This window comes from Pistacia vera, unplaced genomic scaffold, assembly GCF_008641045.1.
Source record: "Pistacia vera cultivar Batoury unplaced genomic scaffold, PisVer_v2 Contig333, whole genome shotgun sequence".
In the NCBI taxonomy this organism is placed as follows: domain Eukaryota; kingdom Viridiplantae; phylum Streptophyta; class Magnoliopsida; order Sapindales; family Anacardiaceae; genus Pistacia; species Pistacia vera.
The window spans coordinates 334,844-362,254 of record NW_022196150.1 but is presented as its reverse complement, the minus strand read 5'-3'; the positions used below and the strand labels follow the sequence as shown (position 1 = coordinate 362,254).

The following is a 27,411-nucleotide window of genomic DNA, read 5'->3' as shown; positions in this document are numbered from 1 at the left end:
CCTCCCTAAGTTGGCTTGCCCTTTTATAGGACAACCAATGCTGCTTCACCACTGTGTTCTTGCCTCAACTTCCTTCTTTGCTCTTGAGCTTGAAGTGCATGAACAAACTCAGTCAAGGTGATCTGAGACAAGTCCTTGGAATCCTCCAAAAAGGAGATTTTTTACTCAAACCTCTCGGGTAAGCTCACCAATACCTTCTCTACAATTCGTTTATCTGTTATCTACTCCCCTAGCAACCTTATCTTCTTAACCACATTCATTAATCTATCAACATACTCCGTAACCACTTCAGCTTCTTGCATCTTTGATGTCTCAAACTCTCTCCTTAAGTTCAAGACTTGCATATTTCTAGTTTGGCTACTTCCTTCAAATTCTTCCTTGAGCTTCCTTTGTTGTCTCACAAGCCATTATGCTTGTGAAAACTTGATCCGTAACAGCAGCATGTATATGAGACAGAGCTCTTGGAGGTTTTGCAGTTTCTTCTTCATGGATTCTTATTTGATTCAACGTTGGATTTGGCCCCAACTATGGCGGCTGCTTCTCTTCTTCTATGTATTGCCATAAACTCTGACCTCTTAGATAAGTCTTCATCTTAACAGCCCACATATGGCACTGTTCCCCATTGAAGGTTGGAGGTAGGAGTGAGGTTGAACTTGCTGCCATGAAGACTGGTTTTTGGTGTAATGAGGACTGACTGAGTAAGTGTCGAATGAAAGCTTTGCAGGCCCCTTGAGATCAAATGGAGCTCTAATCCCAGTTGTTGGTTATTGGAGCTTGAACACAAACTAAGTACACGGGAGAGAACAAGAAGAAAGAAGAGATGAGAGAGTGGAAGACTTGTTTTTGTTTTGTATTCATTCATTAAGAATCAACTAAGTTTATACATCTTAATGCCACTATTGTACCTAACATTAAAACATATTTTAATGCCAAAATACATCTTAACCAATAACCATACATCTTTAGCAACTCAAATTACATCACATTAACATGATATAAAGTAGGCAGCTTAATGTATGCTGAATTCACCAAAAACAATCACTTCAGCATGCCTAAAAACCAGCTTCGGTGAACTGCTCCCAGGCCAACTTCACCACTTCAAATTCTGCTTTTTGCTGCCAGTTTCTAGCTTCAGTTTAACAATAAAAAAAAATTTTGCTTCAAGCAAAATATCATCACTTTAAACAAAAGCCAGGCCTCAGAATTACACCTGTTACAATTGGACAAAAGCATTCCCTATTACCATTACTCTGCTCCAGAAACTAATTATCAAAATCATTGTGTGATAAGAGAGGGTGGATTACACTGATACATAGCCACCTTTGTGAACTTTCGGAATTTCTCAACCAGAAGAGAATGGATATATTTCTCAAGATACCATCCACGAATAACTCAATTCATACTCTTTGACTCATTTCTATGGATGAAATCCTGAGTTCGAACACGCTTTGAGCCCAACTAATTGAAGTGAGTAAGAGATAAATCCAAATCTTACCAAATAAGGTGGGTAAGGAAATATACGATGATTGTAATTCTCCAAATACCTACTAGATGAAGTTGAAACACATTGGATACAGATAAGAACTATGGAAGCTTGAAAAACTTTGTAAACAGTCAAGTTATCATCTCTAATGGAACCTCAATGACACTTCAGAGGCAACTACATATGCCTCTCCCGACGAGTCTCATGTATAAAGCCAGGCCTCAAAATTATCTCATGTATAAAGCCAGGCCTCAAAATTATCAAAAGCATTGGGTGAATATGGGAGAGACGATTGTACTGATACATATCCATCCTAGTCAAACTGTTGGAATATGAACACTTTTTGGTAATTGATGAAGAAAAGGCAATCAAGAAGGAAAGGCAAACAAGAAGAAAATGAATTTAAGTTTTGGGCAAATTTCTAGTTTAGGAATTAGTTTTTGATATTGTCACTTTCCAAAAGATTCCTTGCCGCGTGGGAATCCAAATCCATTTCTACTTTTTTTTTTTTTTCCATTTTGATGTAATAATCATAATATTATCTTTCTTTTTTATAATATTATATTTATAAAATCTATCTATACTTTATACAAAAATTAACATGATTGTTGATGTATCTCAATAATCAATAATACTACTTTTCCCAAAATTTATCCAGAATTTTATATTTGAAATATGATGTATTATCATATGTAATAATAACATTTATATAAAGTGATAATGCTTTGAATAATGTGACACATGATTTAAAATTGAAATTGGGGATAAATATTTTGGATGAGTAGTATTGCTCCGTAATTATATCACTTCTCACATTATTCTGCATTATGAACTTTTGGATTTTATGTGTGATTGTATATCTAAAGATTATTTATAGTCTTTCAAATGTCTCCCATTCTCTTTCATAGACACTTTGTCTTTTAATCTTTCAAATGTCTATTAATGCAAATAAGATCAACAAATTTCTTTAGGATACAGTAAAGAATTCACCTATGTTATGCACAAAACAAAAGCAGACTAAAGAGAGTTTTAGTTTTAATAGAATTGTAGTGGTTTTTCTTTTCCATTGTACTTCTCCAAAAAATCAAATTCCTTATATAGGATTGTTAGTACCTTTTAAATGAGAAGGTACCTTTTATGAAACCATTTTGATATATAAATACAACCTTTTGAAGAGACATGACCTTTAAAAGAGACGTGACCTTCCAAAGGAAAACCTTTGAGGATATATGACTTTTAGAAGAGACATGACCTTCCAAGGAGAAACCTGTCATAACGGATATGTCCAATCAGGAAAAATGTCTCATAGAGTCTGGGTTCAATTAAAATCTTAGCAAAGATATAATGGCCTATTCAACATGAACTTTTTACTAACAATGTTATCTAAAAAGAATAACTCTTCCCATCATTTTAATCAATCAATATTGTCCAATGAGGCTTCAAGCCTGATCTCTGATGGCAAAAAGCTAAGACCTTCAAAAATATCCAAAACCTATTAATTGTTCTTTCTGGAGGGGAAGATGTTATCAATTCATTGAGTGAAAATCCTACACCTAGCTGAAGATGATAAAGTCAGAAGTCTAGAGCCAAAGCAAGAGAATAGGAGACATGATCTCCATGGGGCAGTTTCTTCACTAACGCTGCATTAGTCATCTCTACATCAGAAATACAGAAAATAACAAAATATTGTCAACAGCATCCCTGGTCCAAAGGCCCAAATTTGCTCCAACTTAAACCATATTGAAACACATGTCACATGGCATCACAGATGTCAAAAAATGGCCTGGTATCTATACACTATAAAGCGGAACAGGTTATGAGTTCTACCTCATAAAAGCAATTGAGTTTTAGTTCCTACTGTCTTCTGCGTTAATTCCAGAGAAAACTGAAAATGGACCAATCCCAGAACACCGGTTTCCAAGCCGGCCAGGCCACAGGCCAAGCTCAGGTGACCTCTTACATAAATGAACATTAACATTCCTTAATTCCAATTCAACATCCATGATACATGTTGCATAATCTTTAATGATGTAAATATTTACATTTTCTTCCAGGAAAAGAGCAGCCAGATGATGGATAAGGCTAATAACGCTGCCCAATCTGCCAAGGAGTCGTGCCAACAGGTATATATACAAAGCGAAAAACTTGCATCTAGAGATGAATAAAGACTAGAAGAGGTTGAAGTTCATTCAACTAACCAGGCTTAATTGTTGTTGAAGTTCATGACTAATGATAAACACATGTATACAGGCTGGCCAGCAAATGCAGGATAAAGCTCAGGGTGCTGCTGATGCTGCCAAGAATGCTGCAGGAATCAACAAATGAAACCAAAGGATGAGTAACACCCACCTGCTCCTCTTCGAATAGTACACATTTAATCAGTTTATTTGTTTTTGCCATTGTTTAGCTCATCAAGAGCTGGCTGTTTTTTTGTGTCCTGTTCTTTTCTTTGTTTCTTGTCACCGGTGTGTACTTCGAACATAAAGAGAGAGCTTTAATGAATTGTTTCTAGTCTTGACTCTTCAATCACTTTTCCTTATCTTTGAGATGCATTCAAATAATACGATACCCCTAGTCTGATTCTTTTAACAGGTCACTGATAAAAGAGTCTCGGACAACACATTCCATTAATTCAATTGACCTAGTAGCCATATATCACGCAATTTTTATTCAAAAATTTATGAAATCGGCTCAGAGTCTGGAGTCATAAGATTGTGGTGCAGAATACCATTGATATATATCAGATTGCAAGCAAACGATCATAACTCAACAGGTTGCAAACGATCCTGCATGAAAAAGCCTACAATTCAAACAAGAAAATAATGGATACTAGAGACCAAAAAAGGAAAAATACTATCTACTCCTTGCCAGGAATGTTTCAGATTTGAAAAGCAAGATGTAAAGTAAAAAATCATGCTCAAACAACTGTAATTATCTCCTGTTATAAAGTAAAAAACAACATTTATCTGTAAATCACTGTAGCACAATCTCCAGAAAAAACTGACCTTCGATTCACCATTCCAATCCTTCCAACTAAGGACATTCATCTTCATAAGAACTACCAAAGGTCTTCTTTTCTAGGTTATCTTAAAAGCACACGTTTACTGATTCCTAACCTGCAGCTTCAACAAGCATTACAAATCTTCCTCTTTGTTCATTAACTTTCATAGGATTGTGGCAATTGACCACACATCTATGTAAGACATTACACCGTAAAAGGAGACTTGCCTTACCACTCTCATTTTACTCTCTTTCCCTAAATGGGAGAGTCTTGGGTAACATTCGTTCCACCACATCAACTTTCAAAATCAAATAAAAGCATGTTATGTATACATTCATACTATAACTCACCATTTGTGTTAACAGTTGGGATAGATTAAAGAGAAATAAACAGACTTGCCACAGTTCTATTGACTATTGAGCGATTAAATGAATGACATCATACCATAGAATTACCAAATGTTTTTTGCCATTAGGTAGATCAAAACTAAGAGTAATATGCAGTCTGAGATCAAATCAATTATTCAAAGATTTTAAAGACTTTATGTTGAGTTTCTCTTGAGCACTCTTACTTCAGAGATAGTACAATGCAAACTAGTTATAAAATATGAAAGCGAAAAAACCACCAAGTTCAGTTTAACCATTTTTCTCTAGAGTTCCTTAAATATTTTCCAAAGAGTGACTGGTTATCTTTCAACTAGATATCAGGAAGAAATACCAAAGAGAACACCAATTTGTTAAACCCACACATTTTTATTGACTTGATAAATGTAAATATACAAAAAATCAATATTCAATCCACAAGAGACACTATCTAATATTGGCAACAGTACAACGTCAGAGAAATATTATTTTTCTCACTATTCAATAGCTGGTTATTGATATGCATAATCAGAACAATAATAATAAAAAAATACAGAGAAGAGATCTCCTAACAAGTCTAAGCTGATTTTTGGTGGCCATGTTGTAGTATACCATATACGTCGATGATGCCAGGAGGGAACGTTGGATCTATTGCAGCAGTTACAGCTACCTTTGCCACAGAAGTTACATGGACTGGAGGTATAAACAGTGGACCAATTAGCGGAATTTTGGACAGCAGTTTTGCACGCTTCAGAATCTGCATTAACCATAGAATGAATTGAAACAACAACAAATTGTTCATAAACAGAAGACAGGTACACATCTTAGAAGAATATTCATTCATGGCAAGAAAAATCTGTAAACAATCACAAGCAACAAGTCCAATGGAGCCTCTAAACTGAGAGACAACTTCATCAGCTAAACAAATTTGCCATATAGTATCTAGAATTGAATGTACAGATAAACATAGGAACACATTAAATACAGATAATAATTCTATAATGAAAGCTTCAAATAAACAGCCATAATTTACCATCTCCAAAGGAGCCCCAATGACACTTAGAGGCAACTTCATGTGCCCCACCCGACGAGTCCCATGAATAAAGCCAGCCCTCAGAATTACACCTGTTACAATTGGACAAAAGCATTCCCAGTTACCATTACTCTGCTCCAGAAACTAATTATCAAAATCATTGTGTGATAAGAGAGGGTGGATTACACTGATACATAGCCACCTTTGTGAACTTTGGGAATTTCTCAACCAGAAGAGAATGGATATATTTTTACACGAGTTAATTTTTTTTATAATTATATTAGTTTCCTCAGAAACATTTCCAAAAATTAAACTTATGTTTTTTATTACGTCATATCTAATTCCGGCAGTTGAAGGGACGCCATGCAAATGAGCAAAGAAACAGGATTTCAAATAAAAAAGAAATCAAGAAGCTTTCAGCTTAGGTGACTCATCTTTTTATATTTTTCAAATAATGGATACATCTATCTTTGCATGACCAGTTATCTCTTAATTGACATTTCTGGACAGCAAATGTTTTTAATTAACTGAGTAAAACTCCCACCACCTAGCTGAAGACAATAAAGACAGAAGTCTAGAATCAAAGCAAGAGAAAATGAGACAAGACCTCCATGTGGCAGTTTCTTCGTTAACTCCGTCTCAGTGGCTCTCTGCATCAGAGTAAAGAAATATTATCAACAAGGGACCAGAGAGGAAAAAGGAATCTCCAAATCTCCAAGTGTACCATGTAACTGATTCATTAAGTTAAACCTGACTTTGATAAAGCAAAAAGTACTGCTATCATGATTGGTCAATAAGGTAACGAGAAAAGATGAAAATTACATGATTATGAATGCACAATATATTGGTGTATCTATGTATGTTCAGTCCAACTTTATACCTTCTATCACGTCCCCTTGATAGTTAAAATTCCTGTAAATAGACCCTGTCTCCCTCGCATGAGATTGTTCATATATTTTCATTCAACTTTTCATATTATTTGACTCCACATATACACATAGTTACTTTGTTTATTGTAAATGATAACTAGTGAGAAAAATAGTACCTTGCCCTCAAAATATCCTCGCAGTAAATAATACAATATACCGAAGTCAGCAGCAGAGATATACACAAACCTTTTTACACCTGAAGAAAACAATGTGGATGAAGAAGCCAAATAACTAAATCAAACATCGATATAAAATACGGAGAAACAACAGCATAAAGAATTTAACACATTCTTCTAGAATATAGTTAAAAGAGAATTCTTTGTAATCAACTACAATTCGCGTTTATTGCTACATCTTAACGTGGAGTACAGATATATATTGGACATCTTGCACCACGGATAACCAACTACAGTGAAAAAAATAAGAATCACTTGACAAATGAAGCAGGCATCAAAGAGGCAGACCAAGTCAATAAAGTTAGAGTAATGCTACAGTCACCGACGGTAATGCACCGAATTTATGCACCGAATGACGTGACAAAATCCTGACCGTTGATTAATATTAAGTTAAAATTAATCAACGATCAAGATTTTATCACGTCATTCGGTGCATAAATTCGGTGCACTACCGTCGGTGGCTGTATTATTTTCCATAAAGTTATTAGTAGGCACCTAATCATAATCAGCATGAAAAATTATCAATCAAAAGAATTAGATGAACAAAATTGCCAACATGTGTGACAGGAAATGGTGATGTCTTATTTTTACATCTTGACAGGTGTCTATCTCTTTTCAAGTTTAACAAAGAAAATAAAACAGAAAGGAGCAAAGGGAGGAGGAGACAACTTCATTTAAAAAGTAAGACACAAGCTATCTTCTATGTCGTCTAAAATGAATGAAAAATATGAACATTGACTTTCCCATTGCTCTAAAACACACCTTAAATGGAAAATATATATATTCAGAACAACAACAAAAGGGAACTCTTAGAAAGGAAAACACATACCTATTAATGATAGTAAGACAGTTGTGTAAATATTGCACAAGGAATTATGGCATACCTTGCTCTGCTGCAGCTATTACAGCATTTATGTTTGCAGTCCCATTAATTCTGTACATATGCGGGTTTGAGCCAAAACCTCCAACACATGAGATCTACAAATTTCACATCTAATCAACAAGCACATAGATATATCTCAAGAACTGAACATCTGAAAATCTGGTTGCTTTGCTTTAAAGAAGATTGCAGTGGCAATGAATATGAACAAGAAGTTGTGTTAGCAACAGAGGTTATGCTTATGCAAACATATTGTATAGATCAATATGTATTGCTAGACAAAGATAGAAAACATATCTAAGCCTTAGCAATGAATTACATCATAAAATCCCTTACACAATCTAACCATGGTAGTTTTTGGCAAATTGAGGTTATGAAAATAGAAGATCATATTAATTCCTACCCTTAACTTTACCCCCGGATTTCCTTTTATGATTATAGTTCTTATACTGACCTAAACTTACAGAACTAGTAATTTAAGATCTTATACCACAGAAGTCACTCCAGTCATTGCACTCTTAAATGAATCAGGTGAAAGCAGGTCTCCTGCAATTCAAAAGCAAGATAGTGTTAGACGTGATCAACAAGTTACAATAAATATGTCTAGAAAACTCTCACCTTGATGCCAGACAATGCTGTTAGTCCAAGAATCCTGATAAGATGGCCTCCCAGACCTAGTAATAGCAACAAAGTGCACAAACTGTTCAATATGTTTGAACAAATATGTAATTTTTTACATATAAAAGTAGGTATAAGGGAGTGTGCTCCTAATAGCAAAAACTCAAGAAAGCAATAGAATTTTGACAAAACGACAAATGGGTCACTAAACTTGCCCAAATTACTTAAGAAGAAGAAAAAAAAAGAAACAGTTAAAAGAGTGAGTAGCATAAGCATTTACAGTAGTCTAGAAAGCGACGACTGTGAAGCAACCAAACGTGAGGTGAGAATCGACTTCATATTGTGAATGCTCTTTGTTTTTTCTTTCGATGAGAATTGCGTTTGCTTGATCGATTAATATTGTCTACAGCATTTAAGCAAAAAGTTAAAAAGAGTTTATTAGTTGGGAGTGCTTTTGTAAAGGAGTAGCTTCTAAACTTGCAACGTAGAGAAACAGAGGGACAACACATGGCGCGTAACAGAACAGGGAACAAGTCTTTGATCAATCAAATGTATAGTTTCAGTCCACGTAGGTTGTTCTGTTTTTGCTACTTGCAAAATTCCGTATGGTTATGTTTTACAAAAGTATTTTAAAAAAGGATTAAACTTTTTACAACTCCAATTGTAAATTAGTAAAAATACTCAACTCTTTAAATAATAATATTAAAAGTTTATTCTGTAAGAAGAACACTTTTTTTTTTTTTTTCTAATTTCCAACCTCTTTTTGGCCTTCGATTAAAAAGAAAAAAAGTGAAAGGTGAGGTTTAAATATTCTTCCTTTGAGCATAATCAGAACCCGTTTTCCTCCTCTTTTCGATTCTAAACAAGCTTCGAAGATTTAAACTTGAATCTATTCTTTCTTTATTGAGGTGAGTTTTCGCACTCTTCGCTTTATAACTTCACACTTTTAGTTAATTTCTTAGTCTGGATCGAGATTCCTATGTTTTTTTCCTTACAGTCTTAGCTTGGATTTCTCTGATTTAATGTTGTCGTGGGGTTGCATGTTGATTTATTGTTTCTAGCTGTTCATTTATCCAATTTTAGCTGGTAATGCGATTACCCGTTTGGATTTTGCTGTTGATATTGAAAAAAATCACTCTTTTATCTTATCTTTGTTAAGTTTATTCAGAATTTTTTCTTTGCTTTCTTTATTTTTAGTGGTTGAAAGAAGAAGAATGGATGCTTTTATGTGCTACTGACCTTCTGTGCATTATGTAGAGAAAGTGAATTGTCAGTTTTTGTTGAATATTAATCTAAAGCTTGTGTGGGGTGGTTCTCTGTTAGTTTTGATTGCTATGTTGCATGGCCAATTGATTTTAGTATTTTTGAGTTTTTGTCTAAACTTCTAATCAAATGAATTGAACTGTTAAAAGCTGGGCAAAGTTCTTTTGCATTTTATAAAAAAAATTTGTGCCTGAATTTTACTTATATGGGTCTCTTGGTGTTTGAGTCTCCAACTTGGGTTTCACAGGCCATTCAAGATAAATTATCAAATTTAGAAACTATATATGACACATCCATGGTATTGTGTTCTGAGTTACATTTTAGATATTGTTACTGTATGTATAAATTTCAATCCCTCAAGTGTGCGGTAGAATTTCTTTAGTTACAATTTTTTATTTGTTTTTTCCCTTTTTCCTGGCTGTAGCTGCTGTATCTGGTAATAACTGTATATAGTGAAGTTGGCAATTTCAGACACTTCGATTTTCTATTCATTTTCAGTACTATGCTGAAGGAAGATACCTATTTAAGCATGAGTAGTCACCAGCAGCCCAAGAGGAGAGTGGCATTTGTGTTGATCGATGGGTTGGGAGACGTATCTCTACCAAGGTTTGGATACAAGACTCCTTTGCAAGTAGCCAATGTGCCCAATTTAGATGCCATTGCATCTGCTGGAGTTAATGGTCTCATGGATCCTGTCGAAGTAGGCTTGGGCTGTGGAAGTGACACAGCACACCTTTCTTTATTGGGTTATGACCCACGAGTATACTACAGGGGACGAGGCGCTTTTGAATCCATGGGTGCCGGATTGGCCATGTCACCCGGGGATATTGCATTCAAGGTGGGTATAAAATGAAGGCATATAGCTCTGATAGATCTTGCATGATTTTAATTAGTAACTTTTTTAAATTCAGCAAGCAACAATTTTTTAATAGCATGGTAGTATCTAGATCTGCACTTTTCTGATGTTTTCATTTTCATATGGAACCAATTCTCTGGTTTTCCCTCTAAACATTCACCATGCTTTGCCCCATATCAAGTCAGATCAGTCATATTTGAAGTGACAAACATAAATGTTGATATATTATCTTTTAAAAATTTCTTATTCTTATAGTCTCTTTTGTTGTCATTTTCATTTGGTCAATTTTTTTTTTTTTTTCTCTTTTGTATAATTTGGTAGTATGTTTTAAATTGGTTGTGAAATTCCATCACAAATGTTCAATCTCCAGTCAAATTTTGCTACATTGGATGAGAAGACTGGAATAGTTACCAGTAGGAGGGCTGACCGGCATTTTGAGGATGAAGGGCCCGTCCTCTGTGCAGCATTGGATAGAATGAAGCTCCCATCTTTTCCGCAGTATGAAGTTAGAGTCAGGTGCTGATGTTTCCACCATACTTATCAATTTATATGCATGTTTTTGCTGTGCAGATGGATGATTTAAGAAATTTATCTTACTCAACTAAAATTTCAGTAAACTTAAAAATATATTGTGGTCTATGAACAACCAAATTATTTATTTAAAAGTTCCTATGATTCAGACTTAAGTAAAGTGTCTCTCCCTTTAATCAAGTTGGATAAAATTCTCAAATTTTAAGGTACATTAAATACCTTAGTTTCTGGCTTGATGCTGCAAGCTTCTAAATTTCAGAATTAATATATAGACAAATTTAACACATGATCATCTACCATAGGTATGCAACAGAACACAGGTGTGGGGTCGTCGTAAAAGGACCAAAATTAAGTGGAAATATATCGGGGACTGATCCTTTGAAGGACAATCGCCTACTATTGCAAGCTGAGCCACTAGATGATACTGATGAAGCAAGGCACACAGCAGCAGTTGTTAATGAGTTATCCAAGGAGGTTTCAAAAATTCTCGTTTCTCACCCATTGAATGCAAAACGGGCAGCAGAAGGGAAGAACATTGCCAATGTTGTTCTTTTGCGGGGCTGTGGTATTCGAATTGAGGTTTGTTCTAATCCTGACTGATCTGTCATCGTGTTACTATTTCCATTTCTACAGTGCAGATGGCATTGCTTAAAATTGCTGATCTCTTTTTTTTTTTTTTTTTTTTTTTTGGGTGGGAGGGAGGAAGGGATATGGAGTGGTATTTGGTTATAATTTACATCTTGGAAAAATCTGTTTAATTATACATATATTTTTCCAAATTGTGTATTACAGGTTCCTTCATTTCAAAAGAAACATGGGCTGTGCCCATGCATGGTAGCTCCTACTAAAATAATAGCTGGTTTGGGCCTATCACTTGATATTGATATCCTGGAGGCTCCTGGTGCAACTGGAGATTATCGAACACTTTTAACTTCCAAAGCCAATGCCATAGCTAAGGCACTCTCAGCTCCTTTGAATACATGCCCTAATGTATTTGTGCCAGGGGAGGATGAGCACAAGCCAGGGCGACCAGGTGGCTATGATTTTGGATTTCTCCACATTAAGGTCTTAACCTTCTGACTGCTGGGTATAATTTTGTCTTTTAGTGTTTCCACATGCTATTTGCTGTACCACTTTAAACACTTGCATTAGGGTGACATTAGTGTTATTTCTTTTTTATTTTCTTTCTTTCTATGAGCTTCAGTAATCATTGCTAGCTAAAAAAATTCTGAGGAACCTAATTGGATTTGTGTGTCACCAAAGATGAACTCTTTTGCAACTCCATCTGCAATGATGTCAAATGTCATATATTATTGATTCTGGACCCTCTGAATTGAAGACCTTTTTGGCATTATCTCATTGTCTTTCATAACAAGCTGAATTGAGGGTCCAAAATCATTTCATTTACTTGATTATCGATGTTGATTTTTTTCTTACATGCTTAAGATTTCTTTTATGGCATCGGATAATGGAAATCATATAGTTATTATGCTTATGAGCTTAAAGCTTGGGTTAGAGAATCTCCATGTCATGATGTTACGGATTTTTTCACAATTTGTATTGCAGGCAGTAGATGATGCAGGCCATGATAAGGCGAGTGTTTTCAAAGTCAAAGCATTGGAAGCTGTCGATCAAGCAATAGGTCAGCTGGCCAGACTCCTCTGGCAGGCAGAGAGAACTGGGGATTTCCAGTACTTCCTTTCTGTCACGGGAGACCACTCAACTCCAGTTGAATATGGAGATCACAGCTTTGAACCAGTTCCCTTCACGATGTGCCGGTTAAAAGACTTTGTAGGGGCCGTGGGAGGGGAGTCTACTGTCATGAAAACTTCCCTTGACCCATTTCCTCTTCCAGCCTTTATGGCTGGTGAAGACCTGACAGAAGATTCGAAAACAGAGAAAGAGAGAAGTAGCCATCAGCTTCAAGCTTTCAGTGGTGATTCAGTTTGTGAGTTCAGTGAGATTGCGGCGGCAAGGGGTTGTCTTGGACGTTTTCCGGGAGGTGAGATGTTGGGAATTATAAAGAACTATCTTAAATTAAGCGCATAAACTGAAAATCATTTGGTACTCAGAGATGCATTGTGATCACACATTGATCAATTCCTACAGTGGCTCTTGAATAAAGATAATTGGAAATTGAAAATAGCTGTGATCTTGTTAGTCTTAATCATCAAAATTTTGGCATAATTTTCTGACATTGTAGGATAATGGGATCTTTTGGTTATATGTCATAAGATGTATAGAAATAGAACTTCTTGGTGAATTTATCTAGCATAAGATGCGCTTTGCATAATTGCATTTAAATTCTAAGAACCTGCTTAGCAACGTTTTAATAACAAACCCCGAGGTGAAACTCAGCAAAGTTGTTGGGTCCCAGGTTTACCGGTGGATCAAACCATTGTCCAAAAGTTTGAAATTTAATAAAAACACCCCTAAAAATTGCATATAAGTTCGTACAGGTTTGAAATCTTGTAAAAACATTCCAAACACCATTGTTGGCGTCAACAAACCAGGGCAAATGAGCTTCTTTTTGGCAACGATAACACTCTCCATCACCACGAAAACATTCTCCTCAGTCTCTTGACCAAAACCCATCTCACCTTTCCCCCGATTGGCTTGCCAATCATCAGCAACAGCTCGTTGTTGGCATCGATTTAGTTTTGCGATTTCTGATTGATTCATTTATCGAAAATCACTTCTATCATCACCATTGTACTCATCGGCCCTTCTTCTTTAAAAGCCTTAACATCCCAACCTTCAATTGTTCGCTGATCGTCGTTCTAATTCTTAGAGTTTTCGATGAATAAGAAAATTGGTAACCTTGGTTAGGCCGGGGTTTAAAACACTATTACTTAGTATAGCATTTCAATTTGGCAAAAGAAAATTTCTAAGAAGAAAAGAATTCCTGATTGTAGGAATTAAAGCTTTAAATAAATATTGGAACCATCAATTTAACCATTGTAAATGAATATAAAGTTTGAAGACGATAAAGAGCACACCAAAGCTTTATAACATATTGCAAGAAAAAGTGGAAGCACAATAGCAAGTTTTTCTTTGTCTCATATTGGTCTACTTTATCTTCTTTCTTAGTTAAATCTTGAGTGGCCAATTGTCAAATTCTCCGACTCTTGTCCCAATAGTAGGCTGTTATGATATATATAAGTGATTGGTTCCCTTCTCTCTTGAGCTAGCTTTTGAAACTAAATTTTACCTAATTTCACTTTATCATGGTATCAAGATCACGTTTGTTTCTCTTCCCTCTTTGGTTTTGGCAATAATGGGTTTGGACCCCGACCTTACACGCTGAGCGTGAGGGAGAGTGTTAAAAGTTGAATTTATCCCATATCATCCCAATAATAGACTGTTATAATGTATATAAATGATTAGGCTCTTCCTTCCCTTGAGCTAACTTTTGGGCTTGAGTTCTTCCCTTGAGCTAACTTTTGGGCTTGAGTTCTACCCAAGCCTACTTTATCAATTCCCACTTTTTGGGCAGCCCACTTTATCAATTCCCACTGCAGAAATTATTGAAAATCAGGCCCCATTTGAGCATTAAACTACTGAAGTTCAATCATTCATACAATCATTTACCCAGCTTTCCATTTCTTAATTCTTAAGCAAAAATCATCACATAAACCCACCTTACCCCTCTTCTCCCCTGCATCAACACACATACAGGAGGATAAGCGAAGCGGCCATGTATGTTACGAGGCCTCTATCCCTGTACAGAAATTTCCCGAGTAATCTTTCAGTAGAACCACAAGAGGGCCCACTTTCAGGTTTTCTAGTAATTACAGATGAAGAAGCAGAAGCAGAAGATTCATTTTGCTGTGGCACATGTAAATTGCGAAGAGTTAAAAGATTACCATTTCCTCAAGACAAGTTATTAACAGTTATTCATTCATCAGATTATCAAGAGATTGGTAACACTAAAGTTTTGTTTATCCCAGTTCTCGGTCAACCTCTCTCGTCTAATCGCTACTATGTTATCAGAGCTAAAGGCAAATACAAAGGGTACTTATGCTCATATATTTCTTTACTGAACCTCTGTTTATATATTTATTATTCAGAAAGCTAAAAATTTTTCTTGACTTGCAGGCAAGCTTGCAAAAGTTCAAGGGAGACGGACATGGGGATTTGTTGCTTCAACAATATCATAAACGATGAGAAACCAAAACCTTTTGATCACAGAAACATATGCCAGCAATTCAAGATCCATCGATATCACAGGCACACTTTCTTTGCAAAGTCTGCTGCTATTGATGGCCTTCCTCCAAAATTTCTGCGAAAGAAAGGCTGGGAAGTTCGCAGCTCAAGATTAGTTCGTTCTCGACTAAGGGAAGCTCTAGGCCTCGATAATTCTCTCAGAGCACTTCTTCCAAGTTTCGACTTTGCTATAAGTAGCAAGCGCTCGAGTTCAAATGTTGTAGGGTCATGGTACTGTCCCTTCATATTTGTAAGAGAGAAAGCTAGACTTCGATACCAAATGAAGAAGTCAGTGTTTTATAAGATGACTCTTGAGCAACGGTGGGAAGAGATTGTTTCATGCCAGAACAATGGAAGCAATGTTGTGAATGTGAATACAAACGTGAAAAGGGAAGTGAGTTCAGTGTTTGGTACGGAAGCTATAAGGGATAATAGAGCGAATCATGCCGGATTTGTGTGGTTTAGAGCATATGACAGAAATAGAGTCAGAAGGGCTAGTGTGGGATTGAGTGTAGCCATTGTTGAGAAAATGAGATGGGTGGAAGACGACGGAGGGTGGGTTGGTGGTGGGAGGGAAACGGAAGTGAGAGTGGAAAGAGTAGAAGAGAATACAAGTGAAAGTGGATGGCAGAGATTTGGTTGCTATGTGCTGGTGGAGAGTTTTGCTCTGAGAAGAATGGATGAAACTTTGGTATTAAGGTGTGACTTTAGGCATACCCACAAGGTTAAATGCAAATGGGAGTGAGATTTTATAATCCTGGCACTACAACAAACTGTACTGGTTGATTTTGGACTGTCTTTGTCATTCATCTTTGCCTTCTGCAGATTGTCAAGTTCGAATGTCGTTGAGCTGTTTACTGTAATTTGGTTTCTGTAAGAACTTTCAGTTGTATAGGACTGAATTTCTACATAATTTTGTCAGCCATTTGTATATGATGATACTATTTAAGTTGCAAGATCTAATGCCAGGATTGAATCCAAATGGTCATCAGGCTTTACATTATTTAGGAGATAATTATGTCAAAAAAATCATTAATTTAGCATAGGAATAATAAATCATTTATATTAATTATCCTTAAATATAGGTAAATATCACCACCTCAACCAATCAGCGGCCCCTTCCTTGAAATATAAGGGCGGTTCCTCATCTTTCCTTTTCCGGGACGATTGGTTTCACTGTCCTTCGCCTTCAAGGCGTCGGGATAAGCTCCAATAGTTTTGAGAACCTTCAAAGCTTCAGATGTTTTCTAGATGTTGTCAATGCTGTCGCTGACGACGAGGGGAATTCAGCGACTGATTCAACCTTATGGCCACGCGCCATCACGAGGGAGGGGATGGCTGAAGCGGCGATGGCCGAAACAATGGCGCACCTCTTTTGATTCACGTTGACCTTACAGTGGAAACGTCTTCAGGTCTTGGTAGGAGCGAACAGACAGCCACCGCAACACATGTTTCCAAAGGCTCCCTCGCCGGCACGATGAGTACTGCCACCGGGAACACGGTGGGATACGGGATACAGCGCAGCCGGTACCCCATGATTTGGCTGAGGTCTGGCGGCCGGCAGTCTTGGAAACGCCGTACTGTGTACGGCTGTTGTTGGACATGTTGGAAAGAGTTTTGGTTGTGACGTGGGGACGAATGGGAGAATTCATGCGATGGGGCAAAAGTACATCGGGAGTTGCATCGACGGCCCCCACGCCGCCTCAAGTGACATAATGGGGGGCCGGCGACTGAACGACATTGTGTTTTAAATGTCAAGGACTTTTGAGTATATATAGGTTATGGTGATGGCTAGGGTTTTTAGGAGGATGTGTAATTACATTTTCGTCCAGTTTGCTGATCTTTTTATTTAAAGAGTTTAGCTGAAATTCTGTAATTGTGTAATTATAAGCTGAAATTAAGGGAATTATATTTTTTATTTAATTATTTTTATCTTTACACTGAATATGATTAGGGTTTATTAAAATTATAAAGATGGAGGCAATGAAGGTGGGGGTGTGGACAATTTTGTTTAGGGTTTTAGTTGCAAGTTAAATTTCAGGAACTATGTTTGATCATGTATATAGTTAACTTAATAATTTCATTTTTCTAGCTAAAAGAGTAAACGACATATTCCCACCCAAGATTTAGCAAAATTTTAAGTTGATACCTTGATTACATTTATTTCAGATTTTCATCCTTAAATTAATACTGTTACTGATTGTTGGAGGTGGTTAAAAACGGTGAGTAGGGTCGACAATTGAAGTTATGGGTTTTATAGAGGAGGTTGTGGGAAGTTCAATGATGGTCTCGAAAGTAATTTTAGATTTCGAAATCGGTTGAAAAAAGCCAAAAAACCGTCGGCTGGGCGCTGCTAACATGAGCCATTTTTTTTTTTTAAATGAACCCATCTTTTGCCAAAGAAAGCGTCAATGCATTTTAACGTGCTAACGTGTGTTGTACTACTGTGAAAAGTTTAAAATCTGTTAAAATAAAAAAAACGACATTACTTTAAGGATGAGAATCTAGAATAAATGCAATCAAAGATATCAACTTAAGATTTTGCTAAACCTCGAGTGTGAATATGTCATTTACTCTTTCTAAAATGTAGGGAATTTATTTAAAGGAGAAAACTGGTGTAAAATTCAATGGTTTACAAGTTATACTTTAATGAAACAACAAATGATATATTCTTAATATATAATGCTAAATTATACTAGATTCTGTAGTGGAGTCAAGTTTAGCATTTAATTGTATGATTTTTAATAATTTAATTAAATTATGTTAGATTGTGCTATATGGTGTTAGATTTGATAGTGTAGCGTATTCCAATAAATTTTGTTTGTTGTTATTTTTATTAAGTACAATTAAGTTAAGTTATATGATTTTATGACTAAACCTATCACTTAGACAAAATTGATATTTTGAAAATTAAGATTTAGTTATAGGTGGGANGTCATTTTTTAAACTAATAGGGGGGTAATTGATTTTTTATAGGGTACCCCAGAAAGGAACCGGAACCTGCATTTCAGGTTCCGGTTCCTTGAATTGAAGAATCTGTACTATGCGGTTTTGGTTTTCGTTCATTGTTTTGGGAACCTGTACTGTGCGGTCCCGGTTCTGATTAATGGAGGGTACCCAGAACCGCTCACCCCTAATCATGTTATAGTTAACTTAATAATTTCATTTTTCTAGCTAAAAGAGTAAACGACATATTCTCACTTGAGATTTGGCAAAATTCTAAGTTGATACCCCTAATTGCATTTATTCCAGATTTTCACCCTTAAACTAACACAGTTAATGATTGTTGGAGGTGGTAAAAAACGGTGAGTAGGGTCGGCAATTGAAGGTATGGGTTTTGTAGAGAAGGTTGTGGAGAGTCTAACGGTGGTCTCGAAAGTGATTTTAGATTTCGAAATCGATTGAAAAAAGCCAAAAAACCGTTGGCTGGGCGTTGTTAACATGAGCCATTTTTTTAAAATGAACCCATCTTTTGCCAAAGAAACCGCCAATACATTTTAGGGTGCTAACGTGTGTTGTGTTACTGTGAAAAGTTAAAAATAAGTTAAAATAAAATAGACAACATTACTTTAAGGGTGAGAATCTAGAATAAATGTAATTAAGAGTATCAACTTAGGATTTTGCTAAGCCTCGGGTGTGAATATGTCATTTTCTCTTTTTAAAATGTAGGGAATTTATTTAAAGGAGAAAACTGGTGTAAAATTCAATGGTTTACAAGTTATACTTTAATGAAACAACAAATAATATATTCTTAATATATAATGCTAAATTATACTAGGCTCGGTTGTGGAGATCGAGTTTAACATTTAATTGTATGATTTCTAATAATTTAATTAAATCATGTTAGATTATGCAACATGGTGTTAGATTTGATAGTCTAGCGTATTCCAATAAATTTTGCGGTTGTTATTTTGTTAAGTACAATTAAATTAGGTTTATATGATTTTATTACTAAATCTATCATTTAGACAAACTTGATATTTTGAAAATTAAGATTTAGTTATAGGTGGGATTCGTGGGAATATTGGATAGGATGATGAAAACATTGAAAGTACAGGATCTACGACAAAGCGGTAGTGGGGAACTAAAATGAACGACAAGTCGTTACTCCAACCAGTAGAAATTTAATACTCTTTCTTGGAACCTAATTTTTTAAAGAAAGCGGGTCCAAGTCAAATTCAATATTTTTCATTCTACTGCCGTGTTCAGACATCTTTCATCAATGCTGCTCCCATTAAATTAGAAAAAAATCTTCATATTTGATTATTTGTGTTTTTCCGAGCTCAGGAAATAAAAATAATGAACGTAACTCTCAACTTTACTCATCAGTTCTAGTATTCCGGGTTTTCAGTAGAATTCAGAGTTTCTGGAAATGGTCTCGCAGTCACTTTTCTATGCCAACCCACTTCCATTTTCGAGTTCAAAAAGGATACGCATCCAAGGTAATATTTTTATATGTTCTTTTTTGGTGGGTTTTAAGCGTTTATTGTTTTGTGTTTTGAAGCAAAAGATAAGTTCCCTTTATTCTGAACTTATGATTTGAAGATCCTGTTACTGTTCTTTACTAATCCATGTCACTGCTGTAAAATTTGATGATCTGTGGTTCTGAATTCATAGCTGAATTTTAACAGTTCTTTTATATACTCAATCTGCATTGGACTATTGTAAAAAGATGACTTAAAAACTTGTATCTTTAAAGAAATCAGAAAAGTGAAAATGTGGCTTTGGAAAATAAATATATGGATCTCAACCTATTTTGTTGAAACACGATGAATTCTACTTGAGATAATAGCTTGTCATCTGAACTACACAGGTTTCTATTTTAAGGCATAGTTCTTGAAGCCATTGTAATTTGGTCGGTTTATTTGGGGCATATGAGATGAGGTCCTACCTGTTTGATATGTGGATTCAGTGGCTTTATCCCCAGACAAGTAGTTTTTTATGGGCTATAACATTTTTCTGTATTAGTTGGAAGTGTAGATGCTGTTACAAGTTAATTATGAAAATATTTTACCACACTTTATGCTACTCATAACAGATATCATTGCCTTTTCTTCTAGGGGACACTTCACTTCGGTTGATGCGCGGCTTAGTCTTAAACTTCTTTATTTGTTGTTTTAATGTTGCTTTATGTGTCTTCTAAGTGCCTTTTTAACCTTCAGATGGGGAACAATCTCTTGGGAGTTTTGTGCCAAAGACAAAGATTGCACATCTGAGGCTTTCAAATGGTGGTAGAGCAAGAGCAACTCTGAACGCTGATGTCAAACCAGTTGAAATTCCACGTCAATGGTACAATCTGATTGCAGATTTATCAGTAAAACCTCCTCCTCCTTTGAATCCTCAAACTTTTGAACCAATCAAACCTGAAGATTTGACTCCCCTGTTTGCTGATGAATTGATTAAGCAAGAAGTTAGCAATGACAGGTTCATAGATATCCCAGATGAAGTTATTGATATTTATAGGCTTTGGCGCCCATCACCTTTAATTAGGTATGCTTTGCTATCGCATAATATGATCTCTTTTAATATATCTTTTTGTACAAGCCTTGGAATTATCTCATGTTCTTTAGTTGAATTCAGAGCCAAGAGGTTGGAGAAGCTTCTTGGTACACCTGCCAGAATTTACTACAAATATGAAGGTGTCAGCCCGGCTGGATCACATAAACCTAACTCTGCAGTTCCACAAGTTTACTATAATGCAAAGCAAGGCATCAAAAAAGTTGTGACTGAAACTGGTGCTGGCCAGTGGGGGAGTTCACTGGCCTTTGCATGCAGCTTATTTGGTCTGGACTGTGGGGTATGACATACTATATTTATTCTTTAATCCGACTTATTTTTCAAGTAGATTGAATCAAATTTGGTTTATTAGTTAAATGGGTTGGCTGAATTCGTAGTGGTTCTAGATTGTTTCACTTCTGCATATTGCTTATTTGTGTAAATTATTCGATTGAATGCATTGCCTTTTTATTTGTCATTTAATGTCTAAAAAAAATACCTAAAAATTGAATACCAGTGATACTCTGTTATCCCTTGTCAATAAGTCATTTGATACCATCACACATGCTAATTTCTTGTATATTGTTGGTTTGTTAGATTCCAAGTTGTGTTAAACCTGACTTCATTCTTATTTTCAATTCCTATAGTCTTGAGTTAATTACCTTCCATTCGAATATCATATAGGTCTGGCAAGTCCGTGCTTCTTATGATCAAAAACCCTACCGGAGATTAATGATGCAGACTTGGGGTGCACAGGTACACCCATCTCCATCTAACTTAACTGAAGCAGGTCGTAAAATCCTTCAAATGGATCCATCAACCCCGGGAAGTTTAGGAATAGCTATTTCAGAAGCTGTAGAGGTTGCAGCTAAAAATGCTGATACTAAGTACTGCCTCGGAAGTGTTCTAAATCATGTCTTGCTACACCAGACTGTTATAGGTGAAGAGTGTATAAAACAAATGGAGGCTATAGGTGAATCCCCTGACATTATCATAGGGTGTACTGGTGGTGGATCCAATTTTGCTGGGCTTAGTTTCCCATTCATCCGAGAGAAACTTAGTGGGAAAATCAACCCTGTCATAAGAGCAGTTGAACCCACTGCATGTCCTTCTCTAACGAAAGGTGTTTATGCGTATGATTTTGGTGATACGGCAGGGATGACTCCATTGATGAAGATGCATACACTTGGACATGACTTCATTCCTGATCCAATTCATGCGGGTAATATATTGTTAATATGAAAAGATTAGATTAGATTCTCTTCATATTTATCTTTAGTGATGATCCTTAATATGTTGGTACAGGAGGACTACGATACCATGGTATGGCACCATTACTTTCACACGTCTATGAATTGGGCCTCATGGAAGCGATTTCAATCCCTCAGACTGAGTGCTTTCAAAGTAATTTTCGTTTTTCTGGACTTGGACAACTATATCTAGTTACATAATAGAATTTGTAAACGCATAGGAATGATCAAGTGATACAGTTTTACGATCATAAGTTTTTTCTGTCGCAGGTGCCATACAATTTGCTCGGAGTGAAGGAATAATTCCAGCACCGGAGCCAACACATGCGATTGCAGCCACCGTCAGGGAAGCTCTCCATTGTAAAGAGACTGGAGAAGCAAAGGTCATTCTCATGGCAATGTGCGGCCATGGTCATTTCGACTTAGCTTCATATGAGAAGTATTTGCAAGGAGCCATGGTAGACCTATCTTTTGAAGAGAAGAAGATACAAGAATCACTTGCCAAAATTCCTCAAGTAGTTGCATAAATGAACCATGCATGAGTAAAGTTGCTGTGTAGGATAAAATTTACAGCATCAAAATCATATTTCTGATGAATCAATGTGTAATCCTGATGATGACTCTTTGGTGTAAAAGGAGATCTTCCCAATAAAAAGTTTTTGGCAACAATTTTAGGATGATAGAATTTTAACAGAGATATCATGTCAATTTCTTGGTGAATGTTATGCAAATTTTAAATTCAAATATGTCGTTAATTTATAAAAAATTCCCTCAAATTCCAAAATTTGTAAAAAACTTTTCACAAAATTCCTGATAAAAGTTGGAATTATTTGCTTTGATTTGGATTGAAATTTGAATGGCATAATATATAATATTTGGGTGCAGAAAATAATACACAAAAGACAAAAATTAGAAAATAAACACAAAAAGGCCAGACCGGGAGGTCGCCAAACCGACGTCGTATTAGAACTTTAGCAATCAATAGTTTTAATTTTTATTGGTCCAGTTTCTTTCTTTTTTTTTAATTTAATTTTATTCCAAATTCCAATTGCCTTTTGCAGGGTTTTACATTACTACGGTGAGCTCAGCTTGCTTCTTCTTCTCTCTCAACGCTCATCATTCTCTTGACGATTTTCTTCTGCTATCTCCGTTTAGGTAAGCGACAACGATGTCGTTTCATCTTTTTTCTCTTTTTAACTTCCCTCTTCGATTAGGGTTATCAGGGAAAAATCTCTAATATCATCTTATCTTCGTTAATGCTTCTTGTAAAATGGTGTTCACACCAATTGATTGCCATCATATTGTTTCTCAATTTTTTTTAAAAATTATTTTAGTTTATGGGTTTGAAATCAATTTCACCGGTAGTTAATGTTTTTTTTTTTTTTTTTTTTTTAATTTCTTTTTGCTTGCTTTATGATAAATATTATGAATTTATAAATTGACTTTCCAGCTGAATTATCTTGAGAAAAATAATGTGACCCATTTTGGGCTATTGATAAATTTGAATTTGTAGGGTTTTGTTTTTCTTAGGATTTTTCTGTATTTGGTAGACTAAAGATGTTGTTATCATTGAAAATTTAGTGTTCTCATCAAATATTCTGCTTTCAAATTCTTCTGTAACCTAAATTTTTTTTTAAGGAAATGTACGTGAATAAACTATTTTATAATCGGTTTAAGGAATATCTATTTAACTGGTTGTATATTTTCCAATATTTTTCTCAGCGAGCTTCAGCCTAAAGACTTGAATGCATTACTCTTACATTGATGTCATCTCAATTTTGATCCTCTTTCACTGTATTGGAGTATTGCTTTTTACAGTGTACAATTTACTGTTGGCAATAAAGGCAATAAATTTTGAAGTTGATGCAGAGCAAGCGAATTTGAAGTACCAGATTATCTGTGATTTTGTATTCTTATTGGTTATATTTCTTATTTCAGGTTATAACTACTTGACATGGGAAGTAAAGGTCGAATGCCACCACCTCATCTAAGGCGGCCTCTTCCAGGCCCTGGCATAATGCATCCTGACCCATATGGTCCTGGAATACGTCCGATGCCAGGTGCCTTCCCTCCATTTGACATGTTGCCGCCTCCAGAAGTTATGGAACAGAAAATTGCTGCTCAACATGTGGAGATGCAGAAGCTTGTGACGGAGAACCAGCGGCTTGCCGCTACTCATGGAACCTTGAGACAAGAACTTGCTGCAGCGCAGCATGAGTTGCAGATATTGCATGCTCAAATAGGGGCTATGAAGTCTGAGAGAGAGCAACAAATGAGAAGCCTTACTGACAAGATTGCCAAGATGGAGGCTGATTTAAAAGCTGCAGAGCCTGTTAAATTGGAGTTGCAGCAGGCAAGGACAGATGCTCAGAATTTGGCTGTAGCAAGAGAGGAACTTATTTCTAAAGTTCATCAACTAACTCAAGATCTTCAGAGGACCCATGCAGATGTGCAGCAGATACCAGCTCTGATGTCAGAACTTGATGGCCTCAGACAAGAATATCATCATTGCAGGTATATCTTGGAATCTTGTTTATGGGTGTCCTAGATGTAAGTTAAGTAGAGATTAACTTGATATTTTTGACAAAATGAAGATAAATATTAATTCTAGCTGCTTAGGTGTATAGATTTTACTCAATTTTCATTTCTCAGACATTCTTTAACTATTTCTTGAGAATTTTATATCTGTATGTGTTACTTAAGTTGTAAATCCGGAAATAAAAGTTATTTTTATTTGCACCAACAGAGTTTATTTGTAGAAAATTTGGATCCAAGTAATTATTTTCTGAACATCCCTGGTTCTGTAACAGTTAATAATGTATCACTCTTTGTTGGAGTTGTTTTTACACATGCCTTTTGTTGTATTTTCCTCCTAACTTGCCTCTAGTTATGGACATTTGTGACTTTTTATCAATTGATCATGCAGGGCTACTTATGAATATGAAAAGAAATTTTACAATGACCACCTTGAGTCACTTCAGGTGATGGAAAAGAACTATATTACCATGGCAAGGGAAGTGGAAAAGCTTCGGGCCGAGTTGACAAATGTCTCTAATGTTGATAGAAGAGCTGGTATTTTTTTTCTTTCTTTACTTCTTCATTTTTGGATTACTTTTCTGTTCTTGGTTATGTATTTTACGATGGTTCATATTTGCAACAAACATAGGTGGGCCTTATGGCAGTGCAACTGGAAACAACGAAAATGATACTTCTGGACATCCTGCAGTACAAAATGCTTATGAAGATGGTTATGGTGTTCCCCAGGTATGCTACTTTCCTTACTTTGGGTTTACTTACACTGGTATTGAAAGGAATGATGATCCAGTTATTTGGCATTACATTTTACCTATATGTGAATTGGATTTTTAGTTGTCACTTTTGAATAGAGGAAACAACTGAAATAATGTAACACAAGCCTGAAAAATATCAATGTTCTGTGGCTTGGCATGAAGTTGCGTACTTAGAACATGAAGCTAGACTGATTTTACAGATTGAAGTCGATAATTTATGTTGCTTAGAAGTATTTAAACTTGAAATGGGTAGGTGGCATTGAACTATGACTAAAACGTGAGGCCAATTTTAAAACCTGTCTGAACCTGCTGGATGGGAAGTCTAATATTATTATGTATATTGTTGATTTTAGATGGAAGTTAAGACTGATGTCACACTTCAAATTTTGTCTTATAGGGGCATGGCCCTCTCCCTCCTGCTAGTGCTGGTGCTAGTACTGGTGCCAATGCTAGTGTTGGTACTCCTGTTTACGTTGGAGCTCAATCTGGGCATCCTCCTGCAAGGGCTGGTTATGACGTACCTAGAGCACCTGGTTATGAGCCATCAAAAGGACCTGGTTATGATGCACAGAGAGGTCCTAATTATGATGCACAAAGGGGTCCTAACTATGATGCACAAAGAGGACCTAACTACGATGCACAAAGGGGGCCTGGGTATGACATTCATAGAGGTCCTGGTTATGACACACAAAGAGGTCCTGCTTATGATGCGCAGAGAGGACCTGGCTACGACCTACAAAGAGTAGCTGGGTATGATCCACAAAGAGTAGCTGGTTATGATCCACAAAGAGGGCACGGTTATGATGTGCAAAAAGGACAAGCTTATGATATGCAAAGAGGACCTGGATATGATTCGTCTAGGGGCACTAGCTATGATGGACCAGCTAGAGGTGCCACTGCACCACATGGCCAAGTACCTCCTCTGAGTAATGCACCTTACGGTTCTGCAACACCACCTGCCCGATCTGGAAGTGGGTATGAGGCACCAACTCGAGGTGGAAATGCTGCTCGGAGATGAGCATGAGATTCCCGCACTCACATCAATATTAATATATCCTTTCTCTATAGTACTGCCATCACAAGCCGCGGCTCATTGCTGGTTCATCTCTGTTTCCTGTCCAGTCGAGTATATTGCCGTATATGGAGAGTATTGAATTGAGGCAGATTGCTGCCCCTTGTTTTAGGAGTGTATTGCATCGCGCCGCGCTGCGCCTCACTTCCAAGCCATTTGGTGATGTTTACTCTTTTTTCTTTTTTCTTTTTTAAATTTAATGATTGAGTAGAAATTTACACTTTTACAGGCAACTGGCAATAGTTTCCATCATTGTAGTGGATGTATCCAAAATATGAATGCACATAAAATGGTATAACATTGTTAATTATTCAAATCTACTGGTCGGATGGATCATGGAATCAGATGATTTTTTTTTTTTTTTAAATTTATCTAACAATCCATATAATTGGTGATACTACAGATTAGAGTAATTGAGTAAACTTCATGTTCCCACCCAAGGTTTGGTGAATCTACAAGTTACCACCCTTGGTTTTATAAATTCAAAATTTTCACCCTTAAATTAATAGAAAATGGTTTAATGTAATGGTAAATGGTAAAGTGGTCGTTTACATTACATTAAATTTGAAATTAAAATAAAAATTTAAAATAACCCTTCATATCTCAAATTTCTTTTACAAGCACTCTCTACATCTTAAGTTTGAAATCTAATGATCGAACCCCTACGACAAAAAACGTGATTTGGCAACTTGTGGATGACAAGCGAGGGAGGTCGGTGGAGGTGTGGGTTTTATTGAGAAGAGGATGGGGATTCAAATGGTTGTGAAAAGGGTATTTCCAGTGTCAAAATCAGTCAGAATCTAGCCGTAAACTTGGAGAATCGTGCAAGATTGCAAGAGTTGTCGGCTGGAGATTTGTAGGCGAATCGAGGTGGGATTGTGAGGGGTTTTGGTGAGTATGGTGTGGGGGTTCTGATTGTGGTGATGGGGGAGCTTGCTGATGTTGGAATCGGTTGGAAACGGCCT

General features: G+C 36.2%; 6 protein-coding genes across 9 annotated transcripts; 5 read left to right on the top strand and 1 right to left on the bottom strand.

Moving 5' to 3' along the window:
• Positions 1 to 3,374: 3,374 nt before the first annotated feature.
• LOC116137730 (stress-induced protein KIN2-like) lies at positions 3,375 to 3,969 on the top strand. The gene is made up of 3 exons (XM_031423425.1): positions 3,375 to 3,431; positions 3,538 to 3,606; positions 3,734 to 3,969. Exons 1-3 carry the CDS (start codon positions 3,375 to 3,377, stop codon positions 3,806 to 3,808), a joined length of 201 nt encoding a protein of 66 aa, XP_031279285.1. The 3' UTR covers positions 3,809 to 3,969.
• Positions 3,970 to 5,320: 1,351 nt separating this feature from the next.
• LOC116137749 (uncharacterized protein At1g32220, chloroplastic-like) lies at positions 5,321 to 8,821 on the bottom strand. Its single transcript, XM_031423445.1, has 8 exons — positions 8,795 to 8,821; positions 8,483 to 8,564; positions 8,355 to 8,410; positions 7,869 to 7,962; positions 6,925 to 7,004; positions 6,487 to 6,529; positions 5,880 to 5,971; positions 5,321 to 5,603 (listed from the first exon to the last, which is right to left on the bottom strand). The coding sequence occupies exons 1-8, from the start codon at positions 8,819 to 8,821 to the stop codon at positions 5,424 to 5,426; spliced, it is 654 nt and encodes a 217-aa protein (XP_031279305.1). The 3' UTR covers positions 5,321 to 5,423.
• A 402-nt stretch (positions 8,822 to 9,223) lies between these two features.
• Positions 9,224 to 13,403, top strand: LOC116137728 (probable 2,3-bisphosphoglycerate-independent phosphoglycerate mutase). 3 transcript variants are annotated; one of them, XM_031423422.1, is made up of 6 exons: positions 9,224 to 9,390; positions 10,244 to 10,583; positions 10,972 to 11,117; positions 11,435 to 11,711; positions 11,925 to 12,197; positions 12,699 to 13,403. In XM_031423422.1, the coding sequence occupies exons 2-6, from the start codon at positions 10,248 to 10,250 to the stop codon at positions 13,179 to 13,181; spliced, it is 1,515 nt and encodes a 504-aa protein (XP_031279282.1). In that variant the 5' UTR covers positions 9,224 to 9,390; positions 10,244 to 10,247; the 3' UTR covers positions 13,182 to 13,403. The 3 variants fall into 3 exon arrangements, with proteins under 3 accessions (XP_031279282.1, XP_031279284.1, XP_031279283.1); XM_031423424.1 differs by having other exon boundaries at positions 10,217 to 10,583; XM_031423423.1 differs by having other exon boundaries at positions 10,170 to 10,583.
• Positions 13,404 to 14,631: 1,228 nt separating this feature from the next.
• On the top strand, positions 14,632 to 16,458 carry LOC116137787. The gene is made up of 2 exons (XM_031423488.1): positions 14,632 to 15,146; positions 15,231 to 16,458. Exons 1-2 carry the CDS (start codon positions 14,830 to 14,832, stop codon positions 16,081 to 16,083), a joined length of 1,170 nt encoding a protein of 389 aa, XP_031279348.1. The 5' UTR covers positions 14,632 to 14,829; the 3' UTR covers positions 16,084 to 16,458.
• A 3,093-nt stretch (positions 16,459 to 19,551) lies between these two features.
• On the top strand, positions 19,552 to 22,828 carry LOC116137735 (tryptophan synthase beta chain 2). Its single transcript, XM_031423431.1, has 6 exons — positions 19,552 to 19,780; positions 20,501 to 20,828; positions 20,919 to 21,135; positions 21,519 to 22,056; positions 22,140 to 22,238; positions 22,355 to 22,828. Exons 1-6 carry the CDS (start codon positions 19,711 to 19,713, stop codon positions 22,609 to 22,611), a joined length of 1,509 nt encoding a protein of 502 aa, XP_031279291.1. The 5' UTR covers positions 19,552 to 19,710; the 3' UTR covers positions 22,612 to 22,828.
• Positions 22,829 to 23,107: 279 nt separating this feature from the next.
• On the top strand, positions 23,108 to 26,764 carry LOC116137737 (protein FLX-like 2). 2 transcript variants are annotated; one of them, XM_031423434.1, is made up of 5 exons: positions 23,108 to 23,239; positions 24,023 to 24,598; positions 25,011 to 25,156; positions 25,251 to 25,348; positions 25,772 to 26,764. In XM_031423434.1, the coding sequence occupies exons 2-5, from the start codon at positions 24,039 to 24,041 to the stop codon at positions 26,390 to 26,392; spliced, it is 1,425 nt and encodes a 474-aa protein (XP_031279294.1). In that variant the 5' UTR covers positions 23,108 to 23,239; positions 24,023 to 24,038; the 3' UTR covers positions 26,393 to 26,764. The 2 variants fall into 2 exon arrangements, with proteins under 2 accessions (XP_031279294.1, XP_031279295.1); XM_031423435.1 differs by having other exon boundaries at positions 23,127 to 23,162.
• Positions 26,765 to 27,411: the final 647 nt, after the last annotated feature.

What these genes read in the sequence shown, in the direction of transcription:
- LOC116137730 (XM_031423425.1), top strand. Translation starts at nt 3,375, where the DNA reads ATGGACCAATCCCAGAACACCGGTTTCCAAGCCGGCCAGGCCACAGGC. An exon ending in AGGCCACAGGCCAAGCTCAG is followed by an intron (nt 3,432 to 3,537) that starts GTGACCTCTTAC and finishes ATTTTCTTCCAG; the next exon opens with GAAAAGAGCAGCCAGATGAT. An exon ending in CCAAGGAGTCGTGCCAACAG is followed by an intron (nt 3,607 to 3,733) that starts GTATATATACAA and finishes ACATGTATACAG; the next exon opens with GCTGGCCAGCAAATGCAGGA.
- LOC116137749 (XM_031423445.1), bottom strand. Translation starts at nt 8,821, where the DNA reads ATGAAGTCGATTCTCACCTCACGTTTG. An exon ending in AATAGCTGCAGCAGAGCAAG is followed by an intron (nt 7,005 to 7,868) that starts GTATGCCATAAT and finishes TGTTTTCTTCAG; the next exon opens with GTGTAAAAAGGTTTGTGTAT. An exon ending in GAAGAAACTGCCACATGGAG is followed by an intron (nt 5,972 to 6,486) that starts GTCTTGTCTCAT and finishes CAATTGTAACAG; the next exon opens with GTGTAATTCTGAGGGCTGGC.
- LOC116137728 (XM_031423422.1), top strand. Translation starts at nt 10,248, where the DNA reads ATGCTGAAGGAAGATACCTATTTAAGCATGAGTAGTCACCAGCAGCCC. An exon ending in GCTGTGGTATTCGAATTGAG is followed by an intron (nt 11,712 to 11,924) that starts GTTTGTTCTAAT and finishes TGTGTATTACAG; the next exon opens with GTTCCTTCATTTCAAAAGAA. An exon ending in TTGGATTTCTCCACATTAAG is followed by an intron (nt 12,198 to 12,698) that starts GTCTTAACCTTC and finishes TTTGTATTGCAG; the next exon opens with GCAGTAGATGATGCAGGCCA.
- LOC116137787 (XM_031423488.1), top strand. Translation starts at nt 14,830, where the DNA reads ATGTATGTTACGAGGCCTCTATCCCTGTACAGAAATTTCCCGAGTAAT. An exon ending in GCTAAAGGCAAATACAAAGG is followed by an intron (nt 15,147 to 15,230) that starts GTACTTATGCTC and finishes CTTGACTTGCAG; the next exon opens with GCAAGCTTGCAAAAGTTCAA.
- LOC116137735 (XM_031423431.1), top strand. Translation starts at nt 19,711, where the DNA reads ATGGTCTCGCAGTCACTTTTCTATGCCAACCCACTTCCATTTTCGAGT. An exon ending in TATTTGGTCTGGACTGTGGG is followed by an intron (nt 21,136 to 21,518) that starts GTATGACATACT and finishes AATATCATATAG; the next exon opens with GTCTGGCAAGTCCGTGCTTC. An exon ending in TCCTGATCCAATTCATGCGG is followed by an intron (nt 22,057 to 22,139) that starts GTAATATATTGT and finishes ATGTTGGTACAG; the next exon opens with GAGGACTACGATACCATGGT.
- LOC116137737 (XM_031423434.1), top strand. Translation starts at nt 24,039, where the DNA reads ATGGGAAGTAAAGGTCGAATGCCACCACCTCATCTAAGGCGGCCTCTT. An exon ending in CAAGAATATCATCATTGCAG is followed by an intron (nt 24,599 to 25,010) that starts GTATATCTTGGA and finishes TTGATCATGCAG; the next exon opens with GGCTACTTATGAATATGAAA. An exon ending in ATGGTTATGGTGTTCCCCAG is followed by an intron (nt 25,349 to 25,771) that starts GTATGCTACTTT and finishes TTTGTCTTATAG; the next exon opens with GGGCATGGCCCTCTCCCTCC.